The 25,331-nt window shown below is 36.6% G+C and overlaps 6 protein-coding genes across 11 annotated transcripts; 3 read left to right on the top strand and 3 right to left on the bottom strand.

The window, feature by feature from the left end:
• Positions 1–636: 636 nt before the first annotated feature.
• On the top strand, positions 637–5,225 carry LOC103493685 (25S rRNA (cytosine-C(5))-methyltransferase NSUN5). Of its 2 annotated transcripts, none has more exons than XM_008454543.3 (13): positions 637–923; positions 1,283–1,341; positions 1,536–1,586; positions 2,174–2,312; positions 2,404–2,489; positions 2,850–2,948; positions 3,056–3,109; positions 3,189–3,333; positions 3,569–3,624; positions 3,945–4,032; positions 4,139–4,219; positions 4,618–4,779; positions 4,884–5,225. In XM_008454543.3, the coding sequence occupies exons 1-13, from the start codon at positions 677–679 to the stop codon at positions 5,138–5,140; spliced, it is 1,524 nt and encodes a 507-aa protein (XP_008452765.2). In that variant the 5' UTR covers positions 637–676; the 3' UTR covers positions 5,141–5,225. The 2 variants fall into 2 exon arrangements, with proteins under 2 accessions (XP_008452765.2, XP_008452764.2); XM_008454542.3 differs by having other exon boundaries at positions 638–923; positions 3,563–3,624.
• Positions 5,226–5,518: 293 nt separating this feature from the next.
• LOC103493686 (17.1 kDa class II heat shock protein-like) lies at positions 5,519–6,558 on the bottom strand. The gene has a single exon (XM_008454545.3). The coding sequence runs from the start codon at positions 6,442–6,444 to the stop codon at positions 5,719–5,721; it is 726 nt and encodes a 241-aa protein (XP_008452767.3). The 5' UTR covers positions 6,445–6,558; the 3' UTR covers positions 5,519–5,718.
• A 1,139-nt stretch (positions 6,559–7,697) lies between these two features.
• Positions 7,698–8,383, bottom strand: LOC103493687 (17.3 kDa class II heat shock protein-like). The gene has a single exon (XM_008454546.3). The coding sequence runs from the start codon at positions 8,351–8,353 to the stop codon at positions 7,880–7,882; it is 474 nt and encodes a 157-aa protein (XP_008452768.1). The 5' UTR covers positions 8,354–8,383; the 3' UTR covers positions 7,698–7,879.
• A 1,119-nt stretch (positions 8,384–9,502) lies between these two features.
• Positions 9,503–15,898, top strand: LOC103493688 (uncharacterized). 3 transcript variants are annotated; one of them, XM_051087841.1, is made up of 6 exons: positions 9,503–11,532; positions 11,892–12,151; positions 12,725–13,018; positions 13,426–13,608; positions 14,055–15,105; positions 15,219–15,898. In XM_051087841.1, exon 1 carries the CDS (start codon positions 10,381–10,383, stop codon positions 11,434–11,436), a length of 1,056 nt encoding a protein of 351 aa, XP_050943798.1. In that variant the 5' UTR covers positions 9,503–10,380; the 3' UTR covers positions 11,437–11,532; positions 11,892–12,151; positions 12,725–13,018; positions 13,426–13,608; positions 14,055–15,105; positions 15,219–15,898. The 3 variants fall into 3 exon arrangements, with proteins under 3 accessions (XP_050943798.1, XP_016901314.1, XP_050943797.1); XM_017045825.2 differs by lacking the exon at positions 11,892–12,151 and having other exon boundaries at positions 9,504–11,532; XM_051087840.1 differs by lacking the exons at positions 11,892–12,151; positions 13,426–13,608 and having other exon boundaries at positions 9,504–11,532.
• LOC103493899 (uncharacterized) lies at positions 13,846–17,176 on the bottom strand. Of its 3 annotated transcripts, XM_051087837.1 has the most exons (8): positions 17,011–17,176; positions 16,748–16,897; positions 16,492–16,658; positions 15,960–16,015; positions 15,212–15,536; positions 14,863–15,128; positions 14,558–14,740; positions 13,846–14,256 (listed from the first exon to the last, which is right to left on the bottom strand). In XM_051087837.1, the coding sequence occupies exons 3-8, from the start codon at positions 16,601–16,603 to the stop codon at positions 13,933–13,935; spliced, it is 1,266 nt and encodes a 421-aa protein (XP_050943794.1). In that variant the 5' UTR covers positions 16,604–16,658; positions 16,748–16,897; positions 17,011–17,176; the 3' UTR covers positions 13,846–13,932. The 3 variants fall into 3 exon arrangements, with proteins under 3 accessions (XP_050943794.1, XP_050943795.1, XP_050943796.1); XM_051087838.1 differs by having other exon boundaries at positions 14,872–15,128; positions 16,748–17,173; XM_051087839.1 differs by lacking the exon at positions 15,960–16,015 and having other exon boundaries at positions 15,212–15,541; positions 16,748–17,169.
• A 2,309-nt stretch (positions 17,177–19,485) lies between these two features.
• LOC103493689 (omega-amidase, chloroplastic) lies at positions 19,486–24,001 on the top strand. Its single transcript, XM_008454548.3, has 10 exons — positions 19,486–19,816; positions 19,905–20,021; positions 20,150–20,374; positions 20,953–21,046; positions 21,179–21,253; positions 21,812–21,890; positions 22,620–22,635; positions 23,207–23,287; positions 23,479–23,561; positions 23,645–24,001. The coding sequence occupies exons 1-10, from the start codon at positions 19,532–19,534 to the stop codon at positions 23,721–23,723; spliced, it is 1,134 nt and encodes a 377-aa protein (XP_008452770.3). The 5' UTR covers positions 19,486–19,531; the 3' UTR covers positions 23,724–24,001.
• The last annotated feature ends 1,330 nt before the right edge of the window (positions 24,002–25,331 follow it).

Here is a 25,331-nt window from a genome sequence, read left to right as displayed (position 1 = left end):
TATATGCATGGAAAAGAATGATAGTGAAAAAATAAGATCGAAGTTAAATTTACGAAATAAACATCGTAATTAACAAGTTTGAAGATTCTTTTTATGTACCAAACCAAGTTTGAAGCAAAATTTATTAATTATATATAATAATTAACAGTATTTAATAAAATCAATTTAAGAACACATAAAGAACGGTCAAAACCATATTATAATAATCACTTCACTATAACCATAGATTTATTATATAAATTTAAACATTATTTAATATATAATGCAATATGATACTTTAAAATTAATATTAAAATATAAAAATCGATAATATGAAAGGGTACGTTTCTTCACCAACCCTTTGTTCAGATTATAATAATCTTCATCGAAACACATTTTATAATAATACCAACTATAAAAATCTACCACTAAGATAGAATTTATACCATGACTATAATAGTCGTCTTACTTCAAATGCTGGTTATTTTGATTCCCAACAATACTCGACCATCGTAAATCACTCATCGCCAAATCTATCACTTTGTACGATTAATTTGAAAAACCAAAGAGTTCTAACGGGGTTTAGCGCATGTCATATGATACGATGTCGTTTCGCAATACGACTTGGGTCAATGACCATTCATAAATATCGACTATCGGCCGGAGGTAGTTCGGACGAGGTGGCTGCTAAGAAGCCATGGGGCGCGTTAACAACAGAACCAAGGTATCGCCGTCGAGAGCCGCCTACAAATCAGAAAATCGGAAGATGAGCAACGCCGACCGTTCGGCATACTTCGCTAGGAGAGAGGCGGCGAAGATATTGCGGCGTGTTCTCGAGGGAGACGCTCAACGTCGAGCCATAGCCTCCATCAAGTCACTCGTTTATGCTCCATCTGTTCGGAATAAGAAGGGCACATTCGCTCTTGTTTGCAAGACTCTCAAATGTAAGTTCTGAACAAAGATTTTTTTTTTTCGCGGGAAGTGTCTTTCAAACGGATTCTCGTGTGGATGTCAATGAGACTATTGGTTTAAGTTGAACATCTTGCTTGGCGTTTGGATATTAGATGTTTAATATTGTTATGCGGCAGTTTTTATCTCTGCAACGAGCTAAATGGATAACATAACAATGAATTATGTGGAAATTTGGAATTCCATGTATTTTGATATGAATGATTCTTTGATAAGCTAGGTTATTACTAGTTAGCTTCCCTCGGTCCTCAGGTGATGTTTGCAGTGATTTAGCATAATTATTAAGGTTCATTTTGTAGCTTTCTGAGTTCTCTTGCTTTTGTTGCGTTGTTAGACCTCCCTGTGATCAAGGACGTACTTGAGGCTGCTGATTTATTGAGCAACAAATGGAAGGTACTCTTGCATTTTCTTTATAGCTGCTCTTGGATTTGGTCAGATGACAGTTATTCTCTTACCATGATCCTCTGTTATTCATGTTTCTCGAGATCCTCTGTAATTCATTTGTTTCTCAAGTTCGGGCTAATTCTTTCCGGATAGTTCTCTCACTTACTCCAAACATGCGTAACGCTATCCTGATATTTTTGCAGAGGCAGAAGGAATTAATTTATGTAATCATGTATGATATCCTCCTAGGCCAGGTATGTTATTCACACATTCATCTTACCTCAAGACGACGTTGGTTTATCCTTTTAAAAGATCGACTCTGAAGATGCTTTATGATAGTTAAACAAGGGAGAGGAGTATTTAATAAATTACATCGAATATTTGGACATTCTAAAAGTTATTTACTTGAAATTAGTTTTGTCTACTTTCAATAATCTACATATGGGTGTAATTTGCCAGCATGAAGATAGCTTAACTAACACAAGACACACTCTTGATCAAGAGGTCAAATGTTTAAATCTCCACCCCAAACTGTTGTACTGAAAATAGATGAGCGTGGTTTTGAGTTTGAACTAATTTTTTATCATCAAGAGTTACTGCCTACTGGATCCAGTAGGAGTTTGGAGGCCCGATCATGTAGTTCATAAATGAAGGATTTTTTTCCTTTGGTGAGACGTTTAGACTTTAGAATAAGCTTGCAGTAGAAAATACTTAGATAAGTTATCGTTACAAGAAAGTGTTAATGAATATGCAGAAGCTTCTGCTAGTCTATTGAGATTGCTGTAGCTTGCTATTTTACATTTGGTGATGATTGGTATTATTTTATGGAAACTGTGCGTAGAAAGCTCATCTAGCTGGCGATGCAGAGAAGTTTCTCATGCGGCAGCAAAGTGCTTTACAATCTGCTGTTACACAGCTTTTGTCGAAGAAAAAAGCAAACAGTATTGAAGATTTAATAACTCGTGGTGATGATGATCCTGGTGAGAGTTATGTATAAGTCTGTTCTATGCGGGTTTCCTCTAACTTAGTTATTAAGCCTACTCAGTTATGAAGACATAATCATCAATTCAGGTGTTTCAAGGCCCCGTTTTATTCGCGTGAATACTTTGAAGATGGATGTTCACACAGCAATAAAAGAATTAGGCAAAAGATATCCAGTGAGTTCCAACATCTTTCTCAATTATTATTGATGTGTATGCCAGTAGAGTAGAATTCAATAGCCACAATGGTTTTCGAAACCAGGACTAGGGATTTCACAGCTCAATACGCCCACGTTGCAAATGACTAAATTTCAATAGCCACAATGGGATTATCTTCACGAATTGCACACTTCATCATTTTGTACATATAAATGATCAACTGTTCTAAGTACCTCCTAGCCCCGTTAGTCCTTCTAAAAAATTCATAATATGGATGTAGGGATAGAATTTGTTATGTGTTTTGTTATTGGTAAGGATCGATTCCATTATGACACTCGCGAAGAATTCCTAAATGGTGCCGGTTATCATTTCAAACAGGTTCAGAAGGATGATATGGTTCCTGACCTCTTGATACTTCCCCCAGGCAGTGACTTACATGATCATCCTCTGGTTGCAGATGGAAGTATCTTCTTACAAGTAAGTATCTAGTTTTGTTCAGTCCATTGCCAAGAAGCATATGTTTAAGGCCAAAGGTAGCTGTTTTTTCTTTTTATTGTATAACAATAGAGTACTAATGTTCGTAGGGGAAGGCTAGTTCCATGGTTGCAGTAGCACTTGATCCCAAGCCAGGATGGGAAGTAAGATCATATCTACCTGTATTTACTGTAATTTCTCTGGTGTTAATAGTTTCCATTTTAATGGTTTGTATTATTGAAGGTCCTTGATGCATGTTCAGCACCGGGTAACAAAACTGTCCACCTTGCCTCTCTCATGAATGGAAAAGGAAGGGTCATTGCATGTGAACTGAATGAAAGCAGGGTCAAACGCTTACAACATACTATCAAACTATCTGGCGCTTCTAGTATCCTTCTTGGATAGTTTTGTCTGCCCGTATTGTTGATACCATACAACAACTCTCTATCTATCTGGAATCTTATGTGATTATTTTCTCTATTTGGATTAGTCGCCTTGCACGTGAGGTTGCCATTTTAATGAATTGAAAACTGACAGTAAGGCGATGATCTCATTTATGCCATTACCAGCTATTGTCCTAACTTACATGTTACTTTGATTAACCTTAATGGTGCAAGTTATAGACGTTTTGCATGGGGATTTCCTCAAGCTTAGTCCAAAAGATCCTTCGTTATCCAAAGTAAGTTTTGTTCAGCTCCACATTGATCATCTTTTCTTCATAAATAACTAAAGCTATTGCATGCATGCAACTATAATCATAGTTACCCCCTTCCTTAAAAAAAAAATCCTGATCTCTTAGATGGATTGGATCGGCCAATCCCATTGCCCCAGAACGATGGAAGTAATAACCATAGCTATTATTGCTTAGAGATTAGAATGCTTGGTGATTTCTAATTTGCTTGGGTCGGTAGACAAAAAGCCTAATCTTTTGCCACAGCGTACTGATGTTCAGCCGGAAAATGTTATGTTCTTGATGTCATCCACCATTGATATTTTAAGGTCCGTGCCATTCTTTTGGATCCTTCCTGCTCTGGATCTGGAACTGCGGCTGTCAGATTAGATCATTTGCTCCCGTCACATGTTGAAGGTAATTCTTAGCCTTGTCTTGATTGCAACATCCATAATCCATTATCTGCTCTATCTTCTTCTGGTTATTGATTGCTACCTCTACTATATCGTCATGAATTTTGCAGGGACAACCTCTGGAGATGACCTTGAACGACTAAACAAACTCGCTGCCTTTCAGAGAAAGGCTCTTGCACATGCATTTTCCTGTGAGTTACATTCCGTCGTTTATTTCTTTTCTTTCTCCTTTCTCCTTTTTTTCTTTATATATATATATATATATATATATATATATATATATGTATGTATGTATGTATGTGTATATATATATATATGTTTATATAATTATTTGGGGAATAGAGCTAAGAACAAAATAGATATAATATACTGAAGAACATTAGAAAATATCCACATGTTCTTGATGTTCGAAGGGTTTAAGGACTACCCTGTCCTTTCCTTCCTCGCCTCTCAGTCTCAACTTCCACTTTGTACTTGTACAATATATTGTGATATTTTACTCTACCCGTTCAAATAAACATTACATTGCCTGATCCTTGAACGTCCCTTGATAATTGAAATCCACACCTCCGATATCATCTCATTGCAGTTCCAGCCGTAGAGAGAATTGTTTACAGCACTTGTTCCATTCATCAAATTGAAAATGAAGATGTCGTCCAGTCACTATTACCTCTTGCTGAATCACATGGTTTTCAACTAGATACTCCGTTCCCACAGTGGCAGCGACGAGGTCTCCCAGTGTTCGCCGGCGGTAAGTGTCAACAAATTATTTGTGTTTTTCAAACTCACCCACTTCAATTTAGCTATAACTTCATTGCACAACTAAATATTCATGAATAATTTCTCATTATGCAGCTAACCACTTACTCCGAACCGATCCTGTTGAAGACAAAGAAGGGTTCTTCATAGCTCTATTTAAGAAGAAGCAGAACACGACGAACCCATTTCCCCGAAGTTTAAACATAGATAAAAGCTCAAGATATCGTAGTGGAGATGTCCGTAACAATCGGGCTTTAGCATGCCCTCCTACTAAGATCTCTAAACTGCGGTTGTATCAGTATGCACTTTCGACAAGGACACGATGGAGAAAGAACCACTCCATCCAAAACTAGATCGATAACTTGATTTTTTTTCAAAACTAAACATAGTAAAATCAATGGTTGGCTTCAGTTTCAAGTAAAAGGAGGACTTCATTAATCTGATAGCAATGTGTCATATCATAACCTTTCCAGTGCATCGCAGATCTTTAAATTGGTGAAGATACTCCACCACAAGCGCTTTTGGAACCAGTTGGAACGATTGGCGATTTAAAAATATCTCAACTCCCCTCATCTCTCCTCAGGTTAGTGGAAGTTACATTACAATTCGACTCTAAATTTTCATTGTTAGAATATTGCTTTGCGGCTGATTGATTAATTGTTGCATATTTTATACGACACCAACCCAAGAGGAGGGGGAAAAATCATATTATATAACAGCAACGGTAGAGATTTCTGATAAAACCTTAATATATTCATTAACATAAACCATCAACACAGATTACACACTTAACCTCCACATAACAGTCATTACAATAGAAAACGCCACCAAAAAAGAAAAAGAAAGAAGAAAAAGTAAACAACATGTGCCAAATTCTGAAAACTCGTGATCCAAAGATAGGAAGTAGGAATTCCCGATAGTCCTAGCCCCATCAATTGACCTTGACCTCAACGATCTTGGGCTTCTTAGGCTGAGGTGGTGGCAACTTTTGCACAGTCACAGTGAGCACACCATCCTGACAAACCGCCGATATGGCATCAATGTTGGCATTTTCCGGCAACACAAATTTCCTCATTAACTTGCCAACTCTCCTCTCCATCCTCACATACTTAGCTTCTTTCTCCTCCTCCCTCTTCCTCTCCCCACTTATCAGTAGCACATTGTCATCCTCAACCTGAACCTGGATGTCACCGACCTTTAACCCCGGCATGTCAACGACGAAAACATAGGAATTCGGATACTCCTTGACGTCGGCTGGAGTTGCTGCCATAGCCTTGGCGTCCCGAACGTAAGCCCTGGTAGGTGTGCTGAAAGACTTATCGGCCTCGTCGGCGAGGTCCATCACGTGCTGGAGGGTGGAGAAGATTGGTGACTCTAGGCCCATGATTCTGAAATCCATTTTTCTCTTGATAGGTGGAGAAATTTTGGAGTCTTTTAAGGAATTAGAAATGCTTGTAGGAAAGGAAATTTTGGTTATGGAAGTCGTTCTTGTAAACGGAAGAGCTGATTTTTGTTGTTGCAAATGGCGAAAGGTTGGTTGGATTTTATAGATGTTGTGAATGAGAGAGTGAATAAGGAATGAATGGGAGGAGGAATTTTCTGGAAGTGTTGAGAAGAGTTGGAAGAAGGAGGTTCCAGTAGCTTCTGTCGCATTCATCGTATGAGTTCTGGAAGGTGACGGAGAACCAAATGACAATAAAGTCCTTCTCACTTGAGAATATTACGAAGAGAAGGAAAAATTAGAAGAAAACTTTTAATTTGTTTTTCTAATAATAGTTTCTTTTTTCCTTCGGGATTGAGAGTTTTTAAATTTCAAAGTTAATATGTAACTTTTGGTTCTCTATTTTAAAATTATTTGTTTTTATTTTGAAAACTTTTCCAATCAGAATAACCTAATATTTCAAGATTTAAAAGTAAATTATATGATTAATCCTATTATTTTCCAAATTTAAACACGTGATTGCAAAGAAAATTATATGATTAATCTTATAATTTTCTAATTTTCAATGAATGTGAATCATATAATTAATCTTATTATTTTCTAACTTTCAATCAATATATTTATGAATTTTGAAGTAAATTATATAATCAATCTTATCATTTTCTAATCTTCACAGTAAATTATATAACTAATTTTATTTCTTATAGTAAATTATAAAATTAATTTTATCATTTTCAATTAATACATCTTTTTCCTTTTCATTTATCATTATTTCCTTTTTCAATTGTTCAATTGTCATTATTTTCTTTTTCAATTGTCATCAAACATAAAATAAAATAATTTCAGTAAGTTAAAATCATTTCTTGGATAGGATAACATATAGGGATCAAATGGTATTTTAACCTTTATTATATGTTAAGTTATAGAAAACATATTGAACTCTGTGTGATAAATACTAACCTTTGTAAACACTTAAATTAGAACTGTGTGTGTGATAATGGTATTTCACATACACTCTTTTTAAGGTCATAGTAGATTACGTCTCATCACACGAAATCAAAGTCGAAAGTTGAGTTTTTCTTCGTAATTAATTAATAATTGATTGGTTTTTTTTTCTTTAATCAATCAACAAAAGTTCATATCTACATGTTTCATATTTAAAATTTATTGTAACAAAAAATAGTATAACAATACAAGTAATACAATTAGACTTTTTTCGAATTACAACGATACCTTTCCAATCATTCTCACCGTTAATACCACATTTGAATTATATCTTCCTATTAATTTCCTACTTAATATTTATTGTACAATCACAATTAAACCTTTCCAATCGTTATCACTGTTGATGGCATATTTGAATGTAGAAGTTGATAAAAAGAAAAACCTTAAAAAGTTGACAACTCTAAACGTAGTAGAACGTAGAATGCATTTTTATGTACATCCCCATCTTTCCAAATTTAGACCAATTAACACAAATTACAAAATTTATTTAGTATAGGTTTAAAGAGTTGACGGTAAATTTTTAGATACGCCACTAGACAAAGACAACAAACCAAAATACACACAAACCTCAAAAGCAAAGAAACATAAAAACGTGCCAAAGCTGCATTACTATTACATTACATAACAAAACCCAAAGAAACAATCCTCAGGCCACATGAATCTCGATAGTTTTAGCCTTTTTGGGCTCCGGCGGTGGCTTCTTCTCCACCGTGACCGATAGCACTCCGTCCTGGTACGCCGCCGATATTTTGTCAGTGTCGGCGGTTTCCGGCAGCTCAAATTTCTTCAAATATTTTCCAAGTCTCCTCTCCATTCTCACGAACTTCCCTTCCTTAACTTTCTCACTTTCCCTCTTCCTCTCCCCGCTCACAACCAATTGGCCATCCTCTACTTTCACCTTTATTTGGTCTGATTTCAGGCCAGGCATGTCGATGGTGAATTGGTAAGAGTTTGGATATTCCACCACGTCTGCTGGAGTTGCTGCCATCGCCTTTGCGTCCCTCAGGTACGCTCGTGACGGCGCATGGTGGCTGCTCTGCCCTGGCTCGTCGGAGAAGTCCAGAAGGTCGTGGAGGGCGTTTAGAAATAATGGGTCGAATCCCATTTTGGCTACATCCATCTTTTTTGGTTTGTGTTTATTTTGGAATGGGGTTTTGATGTGTATATATAATAATATAAAGGGTTAATTTAATTTTTCATTCATTTGGAATTAAATGGGGTTATAGTTGGAATTTAAATTGGATAATGAAGAAACGACAAAAAAAAAAAAAAAAAGGGAAAATGAGATGTTGGAAGAAGCTGAAAAAAATGTAAAGAAATACTTTATTTGATATGTATAAAGATTAATCTAAAATGTAACACTACTAGAATCAAGATAATCATTTAGTTTTAGAAATTAAACATTAGTACTCATCCTTTTTCTTTTTATTCATGTTCAATTTAAAATCAAAATCTATCCACCATTGAACTTAAATAAATAATAACAACACTACAATAATAATAATATTTCATTTGGTAATCAAATTGGGTCGAGTTAGACAAGAGGAGACTCCCTCAACACCACTTTGATTTCACTCTCAACTTATTTACATTTTATGAATATTTTAAACACAATGTAAATTTTTTTGAGAAAAAAAAAATGTAATTTTTGTTTTACAATTGGGTTAAAATTTTAAATATTTGCCTTAATTAAAAAAAAAAAAGAAAAGAAAAAGCAGAAGTGTTACAAGATAATTTAAATTATTTCAGGTAGGATGATGGATTTTAATGTGCCAACACTGCAAACAAAAAAGCTTTCTGTGAATTTTATCTCTTACAAGATGCCACGTATGTCATACGTGGCTTAAAGTACCTCAACGTGGCACTGGGCCTGGAACGACGTGGCATTAGCCGTCAGAAAGTATTTCTCCGACGTGTGGACCCTTCAAGCTTAACCCAACAAATACCCATGGCCCAAAAACGCCTTCATATCAGGCCTAAAGAATGGGTCAGTTAGAAATGGGCCCGAGGTATTACCGGCCCAATATTTGTTGGTTAGTAGCCCACAGAATTCCATTTCTCTTAAGAAACGCTCCCCTATTCTTTTCTCTCCGTAATATGTTCTGAAAGTGTGGACCCAAACCAAAATCAATGAGCCAATGGTTTCCCTTGAGTCTCACTGAAACCGACCATGGATTTGCAAACAAATTGAGAAAAATTGAAGCCGTCAACATTCCAATTGGTCACCTTTTTAACATAACCGTACGGAAGTGATGAAAAATGGGGAGATTATCATTGTGTCAGAGAAAAAAACTATGTGCTGATTTGATTTTGTTGCCGGACTCTGGTTCTTCACCACATCAAAAATGGAATCTCAATCAAATTTTGCAGAGAAGCAATAGAAAAAATGAAAACTTTGGATCTGATTTCTGATGGGTATCACTAAAGAATTTTTATAGGAAGTGTTAACTTGGAAGTGACAATGGCAACAGAAGAAACCAAATACCCGAATAGATAACCCACAGAATTATGGAGTTTTTGGCTTTTGGGTTCATCCTTAAAAGAGGCTAATGTCTAAAAATGACCTCGACATGGTGATGGACACGTGTCCACCCTCCTCGATCCTCAAAACCCTCGCGAACCTCCATAAATCTTGTCTTTTCTTCCTTCTTGAGCTCTTTATTTCACTTCCTTCGCCTCCATTTCCGCTCTCAAACTTCCACTCTGCTTTCTGGGTTTTTCTCTTTTCCAATTAAGGAGTTTTTCTGTATTTGGGTTTGTGATATTTTGTTGTCGAAATCACCTGATTTCATTGTTTCTCTCCTTTGCTTTGTTGGGATTGTAACTTGTGAGAAGAAACCCCATGATCGTATTGGATTTCATGGTGAGATAAGTCCAATCTCAGAATCTATTACCAAAGGAAAACATTATTACTCCAATTATTGCTGTTATCGTGTCTTGCAGTTCAGTTTCTGATCTCCCCTCTTCGTTTCTACGACACTTCTCATTTGGGTTTTTTCTAGATTTCATTTTTGAAGTGTTTTTGTTTTTGTTTTCATGAGTTAGTTCTGTTAGGCGAGGTAGGAACTGTTATTACATAGTTTGGAGAAGGAAAGCGGGTGTCTGGTTTCCGGGGTGGTTTGTGATTCAGTTTTAGAACTGGCTAAGATGAGCCTGGATGCAGCTGAGGATGAATCAACCTCTGAAATTCATATTCCAGCAGAGATTGATTGGGATATGTTAGACAAATCCAAATTCTTTTTTCTGGGTGCTGCTTTATTTTCAGGTGTATCAACAGCCCTTTATCCTATTGTTGTTTTGAAAACTCGACTTCAGGTTTCATCTACCAAGGTATCATGCTTTAAAATGTCATATTCTATCATGCGTCATGAAGGCTTAAGAGGGTTTTACAGAGGGTTTGGAACCTCTTTAATGGGAACTATCCCAGCTCGGGCCTTTTACATGGGGGCTCTTGAAATTACCAAGAGTGGCGTTGGAAGTGCAACGATTAAGCTAGGCTTTTCAGACACCACAGCCATGGCTATAGCTAATGCTGCTGCAGGGTTGAGCTCAGCCATGGCTGCTCAATTGGTTTGGACTCCAATAGATGTTGTAAGCCAAAGACTAATGGTTCAGGGCTGCAATATCAGTGCTAAAAACAACGTTTCTAATCGTAATTCTTGTGTCTATAGAAATGGTATCGACGCATTTAGAAAAATCATAAATGCTGATGGTTTGCGAGGATTATATAGGGGATTTGGGATTTCTATATTGACATATGCTCCATCAAATGCAGTTTGGTGGACTTCTTACTCTGTAGCTCACCGACTCATTTGGAGTGGTCTGGGATACTATGCAAGTAAGAAGGATGAAGGTTGTATTAATGGTGGCTATGGGTTTAAAACAGATTCTAAGGCAACAGTGGCAGTTCAAGGGTTGAGTGCAGCCTTGGCTAGTGGAGTTTCTGCTATCATAACAATGCCACTTGATACCATCAAGACTAGATTACAAGTTTTGGATGGAGAAGAAAATGGCCAAAGACGCCCTCTAACGGCATTGCAGACCATACGGAACTTGATGAAGGAAGGTGGACTGAATGCTTGTTATAGAGGGCTTGGACCAAGGTGGGCTTCAATGGCGATGTCGGCAACCACCATGATCACAACCTACGAGTTTCTTAAACGGCTGTCTACTAAGAACCAAGATTGTTTGAGCAGAGGATGATGACAGATATACAAAAGGAAACAATGCAAGTTACATGATTGCCATTTTCTGACCATAGACTACAATGGTTTGGATATTTTCCTTGAGGCAGATAATGTATGCCCTTTCCTTTTACTTTAGTAATTCCCCTGTTGTTGGTTACACTTTGTTCCAGGTCATACTGAATATGGCATGAAAACTTGTACCGCTTATACCTTATCAATAAGGCAATTCATTTTTCCTTTCATTTCCCTTGTACAAACGTTTGGGCTAATATAAAGTAGTTATCAATGATTTGTATTTTATTTTATGATTCCAAGAAATATAATCTTCTACTAGGCCTATCTCACTTGCAGACTGTTGCTTTTCAACGATGAAATTCAAGATAATTCAAATTTGTAGATTTTTCTTTGATCGTTCTTTTAGTATTTCAACTCCTAAACTTTAAATTCTGAAATTAATCCTCTTTCATATAGAAACTTTCAAAATATTGGCTTGTTATTCACATTGACTTTGGGCGAGGAACTCTTTGACAACCATCTCCTCGTGCTCATGGCCTACCCCACTGTTACGTTTACATTGGTAGGCGTCATTCACTCTAAGATCGGTTCCTGGAGTAATAATGATTAGAAGTCATTAAAATTTCTCTCTGAAGATCAAGAGGAACTTAAATTTTCAAGCATTACAAGCCCTTGCATTTTGGTCACCCCTAGGTGATGTAGAATTAGCAGAATCCGTAAGTTTCTTTGAATTTAACATCTTCTAAAGTGAGAATCCCATTACTTATTTCCTCAATGTCTGTCTGTTCCCATACTGCCTTATGAATTTGATGTTTATTGGACTCTCCCCATGGGTATTCTTTTTTCATGTGTTGCCAGTTAGAAACAGTTTAGGTAGTATGGATATGAGAAATGTTCTTTTTCACTCTTTTTAAAAGAAAGAAACACAAGTGGATTTAAATTTAAAAAAGAAATTGTCCAAGTCCAGAAGTGAAATCACCAAACGATCCAAAGTATCAGATTTATATGGATTCAACACTGGCTTGGATTTCCTTGATAGTTCGTCGTGACTACTAATCCTTTGTGGTTAAAATTTCTGTTTCCTATAATTTAATAGTGTCCGAGAACAAGGAGTTTAATCACGAACATCTTAGAAGCTAAATTTCTGTTGATCTTCCTTCCAACATCTTGTCCTGCAGTGTTAACGTTAACTACTCGTGTTTAATGTTCTGTAATTATATTCGTTACTATTGTTACAAATTGATACTCATTACTTCTTTTAGTTAGTTCTTCTCTCCTTTCATTTTCAGGGGGAACATAACGAAAAACTAAGGTCTGTGCTCTGCTTTGATGATTTAGTCTACCCAGTAAGCGATAATGAAGTGTTTCAATTGAATCCTCTCTAAGCAAGCAACGAAGGGTCAGCCTAAAAGTAATTAAGGCCACCAGTTTTATCCAATTCAGAAACGCCAAGATCCTTCAGTTTTAAGGGTGTGCTAACTTTAGTTTTGCAAAGATACAATTACTGTGAAGTGGATGTAACAACAGACAGGAAATAAAACTTAAAAAGGAAGTGTTGGAGGCCTACACACAGCTCTCAACAGGTGAACTTTCATCTTCATGTCTTTTATTCTTCCTAACCTTTTATACTTACTCTGAGAATTTGAAGTCTAAATGAGAGAAATATAATTTGAAATTATTATGTTTGATTCAAGGGTTTTGCTTATTTTCATTAATGTCACATCGGTCAAGCAAAAATGGAATGTGCGTGTTTGAATGTTTGTAAAGAGGATGTTTGCATGAGACCATGTATTTAACCAAGGAGCTGAGAATGTATCCATTTATTCTTTGGAGGATCTTTCATGTGAGTGTGGATTGTTCAGAGTCTATTTGCTAAATATTTAGAAAACTAGGTTGTCTGGTGTGGCAAATATATGTTCAATTCACGTCTTGGTTGATGCTATACTTTCTCTTATATACTATGTTTGCTCATTGAATTTCTGTTCATTAGGATTGTGTAAAGTAGTCTCATTTGGAGGAGTCTAGTAACAAGCCTATTCTATATGTTACAAGCTGGTGCCTTTATGAGACGTGAATGCCCTGCTGTTTTTGTTGGAGAAAGGCAACGATCTTAGTTTCTTGGTCTCTTTATGCTTCAGTTTGACTTTGTCGAAATCAGCCTGATGTTTTTTTGGTTGGTCTTTCTCTCTCTCTTTTTAGTGTAATTTCTTGTCTGTGACTTGTTGATTGAGATTGTTAGCTGTGAGATTATATCTCAGGAATGATTCGTCTTGATCTGCATTACTAAGAACTTGTTTACTCTGCTTTTGAGTTGGTATGTACTCATTATTACTAAAACAAACCTTCAAACCTGTTCCTATATGAAAAAACAAAATTTTGTTTTTGAGAAGGCGAAAAAAAAATTACACCATTCTTAAATGCGACCTGTTTTTACATGCATATTCATTCATTGAAAGGTTCACATTATATATGTTGAATGTTAGAATTCTTGTGAGGTTCATTTAAGGGACAAATTTTCCGGTTGTTTGAAGCTTAGAGGTTTTTCATTTGCTTGAGCATCAGAACTATCAGGCAAAGCCATGATATGGAGTCTAACACTATCCATTCTGTCCATTGCAGAAACAAGAGTGCTTCTTATCTCGGCTTGGTCGCAGCAGTGAATTAGCCCAGTAGAGCTTACATTTGATGGGATTACGCTCTTTCCTTCTAATCGGGAAATCAACAGGAGATAGTTGGTTGACTTTGCCTCTTCCAAGAGGCTGCCAAGCCCACATCGGTCAGCCGCAGAACCTTTTGTCACCGAACTGACACAGATGAAACCCTGCATCGAAACACCATCCATCAGATCTCAAGTTTTTCTTGAGGACTCTTCGGATTTCTTCAATAATACAAGCTTTCTCTTCTTAAATTTAATGTCTTGGATTGAAAAAGTTAATTATGCCTTGCTTTTATAGTGATGTTTATGGTTCCTATTTCTTGTTTCTCATTTGGTGTTCTCAATAAAATGTGATTGTTTCAGTATTATTACTGTTTTTAGTTTCTCATTTCTTCATAGAACTGAACTATGAAGCAAAGGAGTTGAAACCAAAAACAAAAATGCTACAAATTGGGTCGATAGTTACCTCTTCAGTTCTTTGTATATCCATCCCGAAACGAACATCCCCCGGTGCAGGAATCATTTCAAGTCCAACTTCTGATACGCCAGGCAGAAACCATAGCCTTATTCCATGCACAACCCGCAGGTTTGGAGTGTTGTTTTGTTGCTTGCTCCACCATGATTCTTTTCCTGTGTTCCTATTTTTCTTCTGCATGTGAAAAAAATGTATAACAAAACTAACAAGTGAGATTCGACATCTGGTTTGGATATGGGATGTGAAGGAGCAACTGGAATTAAGGTCTACAAAGATCAAACCGATATGCTTATTACTTGAGTTACATTAACTATCTGTTCCGATTGAATATTGACAAACACCAGAGGTGCTCCTGAAGAAACTGCAGCACAAAACCAGGCCATACACCGGCTAGTCGTGGCCTCCAGGGAGTGCTCGCCTTTCAATGGCATGAACAGGATGGAGCTTATGATTGACGAACGATGATCAGGAAGATTCTGGTCGAGTTTCTTGCTCCATTCATACTTCACACCTCTTCTGTTAAATTCTCCACCATTCAGGTTTGATATTCTTCTACTCATTTCTGCAACATCAAACTCTAGTTATTTTCTCAATTCGAATTGTTATCTTGTATTTATATATAACAATGGAGTAAAACCTACTCACCCTGCAGTTCAGAGCACTGGTCTAGGGTGAGATCCCCTAGTACTGCAACATGTCGATCATCAGTTGCCGCTCGAATGGTGAATTTTCTTTGCAAAATTGATGCCTTCTCTTGAATGATGCGTGCTCGAAGCTTAAGTGTGGCATCTCCACGCTTCACCTTCAACCACACAACTTCGAACTGCTGGTTGATCCTGCCCAGCTGCGAACTAAGATCAGCCTTGGCCTTGGCCGAAACAAACAGCTCATCATTATCGCCTTCTGCAACCCCTTCAATTACATCTCCAGGTAACGGCATCGTCTCGTCCCAATCCTCCATGGCTTCTTGCTTCACTTTTTTAACACAAACAACCGTTTGAAGATTACTCATCTTTTAGGATTTTGAAAGATCAGTGTGAATTTGATATTGACTGCATATTGTTGAGCTTAAATTCAAGAAAATGGTGGTGGCATCGGATCTGAATATTTCTTGAATATGTTTCGAACATCTCAAGGGTGTGGGATTTTAGGACTTTACGCCTAGGAATTTGGCTATTTTCAATTACTTTATTACTACTTAGGATCTGTATCAATTTATAATTGGATTTGGTTTGTAGTTAATCACAGATTCCAACATACTAAAATAATATGCTTAATCGACTAAACCAAGGATCTTACTCTATGTTAAATATATATAAGCATAATTGTGTATTTAGTGGATATCATTATTTATTAATAGTTTTATCAACATTCTCATAAATTGCAAACTAACCGGCGAAGGATGGAGGAGGAAGTTCTTCTTCGATCCTCCCACAAACGCTCCTTTGCCTAGTAAAACTAACATCAAACCTTGATAGATAAGAGCTCTACATAGTCCATGCATACTAGCCAATTTCAAAGAAATGCTAACAAAAAGGCCTAACAAGCGAGACTCTCCTCCTAACAAGTCTATCGATGGGGTTCACAATAACCAAGCAAACTTAACAAATTTCTTTAGAATTTTAGTCCTTCCAACCACATACAAAACAGAGACTTTCTAATGTCCTAATGGACGAGAGATCCAACAACAAAATAAAGAAGGATTTACATGAAAAACTACCCAAAGACTAACGTCCCTTTCTCCTTCCTAAAAGAATAGATATAATTGACAGGCTCTTACTAACTAAATTTCAATAAATTATAATGTCTCAGGAAAGAAATACATGATACCAAAATTCTTAATGTTAGTTATTTCTTTTTCTATTTGAGTTCGTCACCTAAAAATTCCTCAAATAGACCTTTCAAAAAATAAAAAATAATCTCACAAATGAACAAAAACGTCGGCGTTTTAATCAGGTACAATTCCGGCACAAAACTGAGCCAATTCTTGGCGAAGCCTTTCCATTTCAGCCTCAGCTCTGGCCCTCGTCTCTGCATCTCTCGATCTCAATCTCGTCCCTAAAGCTCCCATTTTCCTCTGATAACTCTTCACCTAATAACCCATTCCAATTTTCTATGAAAATCCCGTAAATAACGAAAACATTTGGGGGAGAAAAATAGAAGAAGATAAAGAAAAAGGACCTTCCTGTAAGGCCAGCGGCGGAGCCCACTCCGGCGGCAGATTTTCTTGACGACTGTGAGACAAAGGTTCATCTTCTTCGCTGCCTCGCTGATCGGAAGGTGAAGATATTCTTTCAAATCGTTCACCGTCATTCTTCCAGCTCTTTGTCTCTGTTCCGATTGAGATTTGAAAAAAAGAAAAGGAAAAACAGAGTCACTCTGTTTTACTCTGTTTCTATGAGCAACCATGATGTGATGTATTTTTCTATTTCGTTTCTACAGACCTGTCTTGCTAGAGGTGTTTGGGGAACTCGACGGCGACCCCCAAATTCCGGCGGCGGATGTGATTGTTGTTCCATTTGGATTTGTTCTTCTCTCTCTTCTTCTCCATCGGATTCCTCTCCTCCCTCTGCCACTCAAGTAAAAGCAAAGTTTGAGTTCTAAAGAGAATTATGCTTAATTCTTCATCACACAATATCAAATAGCAATTTGACACGTGTAATACTTAGTTTCCATTTTTAAGTACTTTTATTTAAATATTTTGATTTATATATTCCACTAAAAAACATTCCAAAAAACCTAAATAAAATTTGAAACTCCAAAATAATAAATTTTACCAAATATACACAAAAGATTTCTAGAATGAAAACAAAAGGACTAGAAAGCCATTTAAAAAAGCCTAAAAAAAAAGTAAGAATAAAGATAAACCTGGATAGGATGAGAGTGGTTGGGGGTGGGATACGAGAGGGGCGTCATCATCGTTCCAATCCAATCCAATACACAAAATATCATAAAAATCAGATAATGGTTCTGGAAGAGCCGAGTACTCCTCAACCATTTGGTTCAAATAATGTTGCATCATGAACCTCTTCACTTCTTCTGTACTTTTCTTCGACAAGCTGAATTTCCATTCAATTTTTATGTTTTAGTTTATATTCTAACATTTTCAAATAAATCTATAATTTACTTATCTTATGAAGAAAAAGAAAATGATCAAACTTACTCGAACATTTTGTATTGGGTGAAGCTCGAAGAGTTGGTGCCTCCGAGGATGGGGAAGTTTTCTTCTAGAATTGCATGCCACAATATTCCGAATCTTCCATGGATCTCTAGCTTTCTTGTGTTGATACCTACCGTAGTATATTTACACACCACTTCAAATACATACAAAAAATTTCTATACATAAATATTTCAACTCTTGCCTAAGAGTGAATTGAATAGAAATTGAAGACCTAAAATAAGGGCACAACGTTCGTATCTTAATTTTTATGTAGATAAAATATTACTAAGAAAAGTTTGGACATGTAATAAGGCTAATTTGCTTCTACGGGTGTTGAAGGAGCTCTTAATGGAATGAGTTTGCATTGTCATGTAAATCCAAACACATGTTTGAGTTAACTATTTTGGGTCTTATTGGTAATACAAAACTCATCGTGTTCTTATGGTCATCAATCTAATCTTTTTTCTTACCGTTTTTATGCTTTACAACTTATTTGAGTCTAATCGATCTATAACTTATTCTTAATCCTTCCGGTGTGTTTTTGCATACAATTTCAATCATATCATAAAATAAATTAAAAAAAATACATATTTAAAAAACAAAAACAAATTGTTACATAATTATAATAAACTGGGAATGTGAAGAAGGGAGTATAGCATATGATCGTATGATAGTAACCAACCATTGGTATGAATGATTTCTCTAAGAACAAGGCAGCAACTACAGGTTATAGGTTGAAACGTATTACTCTCAGGCGCAATAGGAAGTTGCATATTGTAAACACCGCGGTCGTCATCGCCGCCATCGCCGTAGTAATAACCCGGAATTTGAAAATTTTGTTGTTCTTGACATTCCCAACGACTAGTTTCGCCGGAGAAGAAATAGTAATTACTACTATCGGAGGGTCCCACAGTAGAATTCCAATAATCCACGTCAGCGGCGGAGGTGGCTTCACCGGAAGTGGAAGTGGGTGGTAGTAAACTTTGGTCTGCAGCGGGGGATTTGGCCATTAATTCAGCGGCGGTGGGCTTGATTTGGGCCATGAAATTGAGTATGTCGTCGGTGAATAAAGGGTAATTCCGATGGAATTTCCACGACGGGAACTCGCCGTTCCCTGAATCTGCCATTGGTGGAGTTTTTGCATTGGAAGAGAAGAAGAATTTCGAGTGAAGGGTTATAGTTAACAATTTGTTTAAGCGCGGGAGGTGGTTTATTACCGTTGGTCGCCGGGCGGGCGGTTTTTTTTTCTTCCAAAGGTTGCGTGGAGTGATTCGGTGAGGCCAAGTCTAGAATAACAATATTGTATCATCCGTTCAATGAATAATTTGATATATTTACTACAACGTACGGTTTAAATGGAATTTGGTTCAATTTTTTTCTCACAACGGACACATTTTAACTTTGTTTTGAAAAACCTAATAATTCCTTTGTATGGTTTATAAGGTTATATGTGCAAAAACTCTCGACCTAATCAAGTTTTGCGATTAGAGATTATAAATAATGTATTAGTGTGTAGTGCAAACGATGTTAAACTATAATATAGTCTATAAAATCATAGTTACTAAAATGTTCATTAGGTTCTCAAATTGGTAATTTAACATTACTCCGATTCAATATATACCAACTGATCTTCTTAAATTAAAAGGAAAAACAACTTTCGAAACGACGTCGTTACACTGATCATCGAAACGACGTCGTGTTAGTCTCGAAATTACAAATGGTAAACCCACTCGGAAACTGTCTGACGTATCATCTTCAATCAATAGCTTCGATTGGTATAAAACAAAATTCTCAAGAGACTGAAATGAAAGCAGCCATTTCTTCATTGATAAGCTCCAGAAATTTCAATCTCCATCAATCCTCACTCTCCCGCTCCATTTTCCGGCAGCCTTCCCTTCTTCTACCGTCTCGCTTTCCGGTCTCATCCACTGGCGGCGGCGGCGGCGGCGGAGACGCCAATTTTATCACCCTGCACCATAAGTTTCGTTTCCACTCCATCAAGTCCTCGGCAAGTATGGCATCATCCTTCAATCCCGAGCAAGCTAGATCTCCACCGGCACTTCCGTTGTCGATCCCTCCCGTAACAAAGGTCAGTTTGTAAACTTGACTCATTCTCAGCTCGGTTATGTTTCGTTAATTAATGTGAGCGTCGATATTTCTGGCTTGTTTCGACGTAGTTTAAAATCGCGCTATGTCAATTGGCGGTGACGGCTGATAAGCAAAGGAATATTGAACATGCTCGTAAGGCCATTGAGGAGGCTGTGGAAAAAGGTGCCCAGCTTGTTGTATTGCCGGTGCGTTCTTAGGTTTTTGAAGTTATTGTTAGTTTGGTGTAATTTAAGCTTTCCTGGTGGTATTTCAGTGGTTTAAGGCTTCCTGTTCTGCTCGTGATTTTTTCTACTGTCCTATATTTCTGTGACAGGAAATATGGAATTGTCCTTATTCACATGATTGCTTACCACTTTATGCCGAGGACATTGAAGCCGGTGGTGATGCCTCCCCTTCAACAGCCATGCTGTCGGAAGTTTCTCGCCGTTTAAAAGTCACAATAGTCGGCGGCTCAATTGTAGAGCGCTCGGGGGATGAACTTTATAATTCTTCTTGTGTTTTTGGTACTGACGGAAAGCTGAAAGCTAAACACAGGAAGGTACAAAACTATATATATACATGATTTTTAAATCCCGTGATGGAATACTAGCATTCAATGAGGCATTAGAAATATTTCCTCATTTGATTGTGGGTGTGGAAACCTTGATGGAGTACTTCGTTTATTTAGTGTGAAACTTTTAATGTGTTCCTTTCCTAGTAGTTTCACTTATTTGATGTTTACATATTGGTGTTAGATGATATAATATTAAATTTACTTTAACTCATCAGCTTAAGTTTTTTCTTTTTTTATCAATTGGTGATTTAAGACTTGTTATTCATAAAACTGATGCATCTTTTTCTAACTCGATAATGCTGAAAAGACTAAAGAGTTCATAGTTGGCATCCACTAGAAAACTTAAAATCTCCACTTTTAGGGTGTTCCTCAGTTTGTCTTGTGAAACATCTTTCGAGTTTTTATTTTGTGTTAGGAGATGGATTTAAAATGGTTACTAAATGCTTCAAGTGTTCTACAAGAGAACAAATTTGTTGTTTAGATTAATCAAATTTGTTTGAAGGATGGTTTTTTTTTTGTTTAACTCGTCGCTCACGAGTTTATTGTGTCATTTTCATCTGCAGATTCATCTTTTTGATATTGATATCCCAGGAAAGATCACTTTTATTGAGTCCAAGACCATTGCAGCGGGTGAAACTCCTACTGTTGTAGACACAGGTCGGTTTGTGGTTCTTTTACTCTTCAAGGTGGTGGTTGTAAGTGTAACTGACATTTAAGCTTAACTGCAATTACACTCATTCTTTTAGTGACTATGGTGTTTAGAAACTAACTATTTGCTGGCTCATTCAGAAGTTGGACGTATTGGCATAGGAATCTGTTATGACATCCGTTTTCCAGAACTAGCAATGATGTATGCTGCAAGAGGTTTGTCCTTCTATTTCTGTTTATTTTCCTAATTTTCCAGTCTCCTATGTACATCATGTCTTTTCCGTACTGAGGATCACCTTCATTAGCACTTCAGATTATTGCATATACTGTATGAATCATTTACAGTATGACAAAAGCTGTGGCTCTCCCTCTTTTTATATATTTTATTCCTTGTGACATGATTAATCCTATACAGTGAATTATATATTCTACCACAATATTCCTTTCTTTAAAAATTGTGCTTCTATCTATCATATTAGCAGATATGGTTTATGAGGACTTGACTTTTCAGTATCTATGTTAGTTATGGATCTCTTGTGTTGCATTTTGTTAGAGCAGAGACAAATTGTGTGTACATAATTTTCCATGATAAATATGATCTGATAAAAGATGCATCTTTAACATGTAAATCTGATGGTATACCTTAACTCATCAGACAGCCCATAGATTGTTGTGGTCCCACACAAAATCAATCATGTTCGTTTTAATTTTAATGTTGGCTGTCTCAATAGAGCCATGTTCTGGTGCTTGACACGTAGAAATTCCTAACATCAGGTGCTCACTTGATTTGCTATCCTGGGGCATTTAACATGACTACTGGACCATTGCACTGGGAGTTATTGCAGCGTTCAAGGTAAAAGCTTCTGTCTAAATTTCTGCCTTCACGTTTTGTTGCTAATGTTTGCTGGCATGTCTTGATGTTGTGAACATGATAAGTAGGGTAGAGATGGTTTGATCTCCAAGATGGGTGAGTTTTAGTTGGGACTCTGCATCTGATGCCTAAAAATACGAAACAAGTCCTTCTGGGAAATATTGACTACAACCACAAACAGTTCTGTGTACAGGAGTATGTTGGGACCTGAGGTATTGGGTTGTCCTATTGATAAGAGTCATCTTTTATGAGCCAAAGCCTTTTCCATCCCCTACACGATCAGGCATAAAACCCTAAAACCATTGTTACCTTTAAGAAAAAGGGGAAACATTTTTTTAACTTTCATTACTTTGTGACCACTGTATAATCTGATTCTTTCAGTCTATTCTCCTTTAGATATTTTTTTGGGTCTACTCTACGACATCTTCTAGACGATTAGAAATTGTTTTACTTGTAAATCAGTTACTCTGTTTGTATTCTGTTATTTTGTTATATTTTCTGTTATTTCTTCCTCTGTTTTTACTAAGAGGATTACCATGTAATCTCATGAATAGTGAATAATAGTCTGAACTCTTTAACATCTTGACCCATGTAATTAGTGATACACTCAAATGTGGAAGAGCATAAAATTGCTTACTCCATTGTAGGGCTGTAGCTTATTGAAATACTTGATTGCAATAACTGATATTTTTGCGTTAATGTTTTGTGCAGGGCTGTAGATAATCAGGTATGCGACAAGTCTTCAGTTTTTCTTGTTGCTCGTGTTATGCACGAACACATCATCAATATTGAAGAAGAAAAAATGACATTGATATGACATGATTGGTTGTGTGGCTATTTTTCTTTTTGGTTGAAGGAGGTTGTGTAGATGAATTTCTTTGACCATGATACTACATAGTTTTAAAATAATGAACAATAATAATAATAATAATAATAATAATAATAATAATAATAATAATAGTAATAATAATAGTAATAATAATACAATCTTTTTCATTAAAAAGAAAAAAATAACTTCCTTTAAGAAAAATGAGAAATGTACGAGAGCATACCCCCCAAAAAAACCATCAAAAGGGAGTCGCAAAGCACAACCTGCATGAAGTTAATAATGCGGTTCTTCAGAAATACTTGCTCACTGTTCAATTTGTGCTGCAGTCTTGCAGTTGCAGTATTTATGCGTAGTAAATGGTTGCACTTAACATCATTGAATGTAGTATAGTCTCCAAAAACACAAGGAAGAATCTTTCCATCTTGTCTGTGAACAGAACAATCTTACATTTAATACTTTTGTTGTTCAGTTGTATGTGGCAACGTGTTCACCTGCTCGAAATGCTGATGCTAGTTATGTAGCTTGGGGCCACTCAACCCTTGTTGGGCCGGTGAGTTGATGCTGAAGTTCAGCTTTGCCATAATTCAATTATGTTATGCAACTGAAGCCATTATATATCTGTATTTCAATTGGTCACTTTTGGAATGTCTCAACTCTATTCATGGACGAAATGTGCCTTTTGTTTTAGCTTTATCATGTATTCTTTTCCACAAAATCATTACAGTATAATGCTTCTTGCAGTTTGGGGAAGTGCTAGCTACAACGGAACATGATGAAGCAATAGTCATATCTGAGATTGATTATTCCTTCATAGAGCTTAGAAGGTGATCCATCTTTCAAACCTTTTAAGAAGTGTTTTTCACATTATTCAACTTTCTGATTGATAGTGTGTTAAAACTATATTCAGGACTAACCTACCGCTTCTGAAACAAAGGCGTGGTGACCTTTACCAGTTGGTAGATGTTCAGAGGTTGAAATCCGAATGAAAGGCGCAAGGACTGCTTTGAACTCTCCTTTGCTTAAAATTTCATCGGATTAGAGTAAATTAACTTTCCGCTACTGCTCCGTCCCTACTTGTTTTGAATTACTGCGAGTCCAGATTACAACTGTTGGTGCTGTACTGCTGTGGCTTGGCGCTAACAGGCAGCTCCCAGTTAAAGTTCAATTGTGCTGATGAGTAATGTTCCACATCTGTATGATTTACTGAACTACTGGAATAACTTTGATTTAATAAAGGTTTATGTAGGACCTGTATTACCCTCCATTTTAAATTGTGGAAACTGGGGTTAGTAAAGCCTAAAGGAAAGGAAAGAACTATTTTATCCATACCTAGACAGCTTTGCCACTGTCATTCGTCAAGGCCTTCAACAGAGACAGAAAGAAAAAGAATAGATTAGCCAAATGCGTTCTAGTTCATAGTCTTTATTTCTTTGGCTTTTGTTGGGAATAGAGCCTTTCTTTGGACGCTGTCTCCGATCCCAACCCTTTCTTGGGATCTCCACCATCTACCACCCCTTTTAAGCCAAACTATGGCACCCCTTTTTCCTTTTTCTTTTTCTTTCTTTCTTTCCTTCTTTTTCTTTTTTAAATCTAAGCTCTCATCCCAATCCGTACTTTAGTATACTTGTATTTGATCCCGGATTTGTTACTTTTTTCAGAGATAAAGGAAAACCCATCCCACATAGATAATATGTCGGACCATGTTGTAGATAGAGCCACTAAGAAGTTCGTTTAATCATTTGGGAGAGGAAGGGGAGGCAGGTTCTAACCCTAGATTCTATGGTGAACAATGTGCAAAGGTTATCACACAGTCCCACCCACTATACGGTACATCAATAAGTTTAAGTGTAACCGTATTAACCATCATGAGTTTGCTTAATGGTAAAAAAGAGACATAGTCTTAATAGCCAAGAGGTTATAGATTCAATTCCTAGTGGTCACCTACCTAGGAGTTAATTTCCTACAAGTTTCCATAACACGTAAATGTTTAGGGTTAGAGGGGTTGTCCCATGAGACTAGTCAAGGTGCGCATAAGCTGGTCCGGACACTCACGAATATTAGAAAAAAAAGAAGTGTAACCATGTTAGATCAATTACAATATTCATCATTTAGTAATTGCAATATTCATCATTTAGTTCAATAACATTCTGAGTTTTGTAGTGATGCCCTTTTAACTCTCTCTGAAATTTTGATGATTAACCTTCAAGACCAGGTTTTAATGAATTCAAAAGGAGAAACATGTCTAAAGTGAGGTTGAATCTTTCTAACAAATGAGTCTGACACAGCTTATGCAGGTGATGATCGATTGCTTTAATGAGACTAATATGAACTCTAATTATCTTACTTGTCTGTTGAGACTAATCTTTTTTAGACATATCAACAATAAAGACTTTGCAATCCTTGGGTGGGCCATTAAGCCGTATGGAAACCCAAAGGTAATGGGCATGATGGCCCTTGGAATTTAGTATTTACTTGGTTGTTTTCTGAACCTTTATTCTTTGTGTTTTTATTTGCTTATTTTCTCATAGATTCTTTACCATTTACCGTTATTTGCGTCTTTCTCTAGGAATCACTGGAACTTTTAGGTAAACTCT

This window comes from Cucumis melo, chromosome 7, assembly GCF_025177605.1.
Source record: "Cucumis melo cultivar AY chromosome 7, USDA_Cmelo_AY_1.0, whole genome shotgun sequence".
Lineage (NCBI taxonomy): Eukaryota > Viridiplantae > Streptophyta > Magnoliopsida > Cucurbitales > Cucurbitaceae > Cucumis > Cucumis melo.
This window is presented reverse-complemented; position numbering and strand designations above follow the sequence as displayed.

What these genes read in the sequence shown, in the direction of transcription:
- LOC103493685 (XM_008454542.3), top strand. Translation starts at nt 677, where the DNA reads ATGGGGCGCGTTAACAACAGAACCAAGGTATCGCCGTCGAGAGCCGCC. An exon ending in AAGATCCTTCGTTATCCAAA is followed by an intron (nt 3,625 to 3,944) that starts GTAAGTTTTGTT and finishes TGATATTTTAAG; the next exon opens with GTCCGTGCCATTCTTTTGGA. An exon ending in GCTCCCGTCACATGTTGAAG is followed by an intron (nt 4,033 to 4,138) that starts GTAATTCTTAGC and finishes TGAATTTTGCAG; the next exon opens with GGACAACCTCTGGAGATGAC.
- LOC103493686 (XM_008454545.3), bottom strand. Translation starts at nt 6,444, where the DNA reads ATGAATGCGACAGAAGCTACTGGAACCTCCTTCTTCCAACTCTTCTCA.
- LOC103493687 (XM_008454546.3), bottom strand. Translation starts at nt 8,353, where the DNA reads ATGGATGTAGCCAAAATGGGATTCGACCCATTATTTCTAAACGCCCTC.
- LOC103493688 (XM_051087841.1), top strand. Translation starts at nt 10,381, where the DNA reads ATGAGCCTGGATGCAGCTGAGGATGAATCAACCTCTGAAATTCATATT.
- LOC103493899 (XM_051087837.1), bottom strand. Translation starts at nt 16,603, where the DNA reads ATGCAGAGACGAGGGCCAGAGCTGAGGCTGAAATGGAAAGGCTTCGCC. An exon ending in GCCGACGTTTTTGTTCATTT is followed by an intron (nt 16,016 to 16,491) that starts GTGAGATTATTT and finishes TAGTTTTACTAG; the next exon opens with GCAAAGGAGCGTTTGTGGGA. An exon ending in ATATACAAAGAACTGAAGAG is followed by an intron (nt 14,257 to 14,557) that starts GTAACTATCGAC and finishes GTTTCGATGCAG; the next exon opens with GGTTTCATCTGTGTCAGTTC.
- LOC103493689 (XM_008454548.3), top strand. Translation starts at nt 19,532, where the DNA reads ATGAAAGCAGCCATTTCTTCATTGATAAGCTCCAGAAATTTCAATCTC. An exon ending in CGATCCCTCCCGTAACAAAG is followed by an intron (nt 19,817 to 19,904) that starts GTCAGTTTGTAA and finishes GTTTCGACGTAG; the next exon opens with TTTAAAATCGCGCTATGTCA. An exon ending in AATGATGTATGCTGCAAGAG is followed by an intron (nt 21,254 to 21,811) that starts GTTTGTCCTTCT and finishes TCCTAACATCAG; the next exon opens with GTGCTCACTTGATTTGCTAT.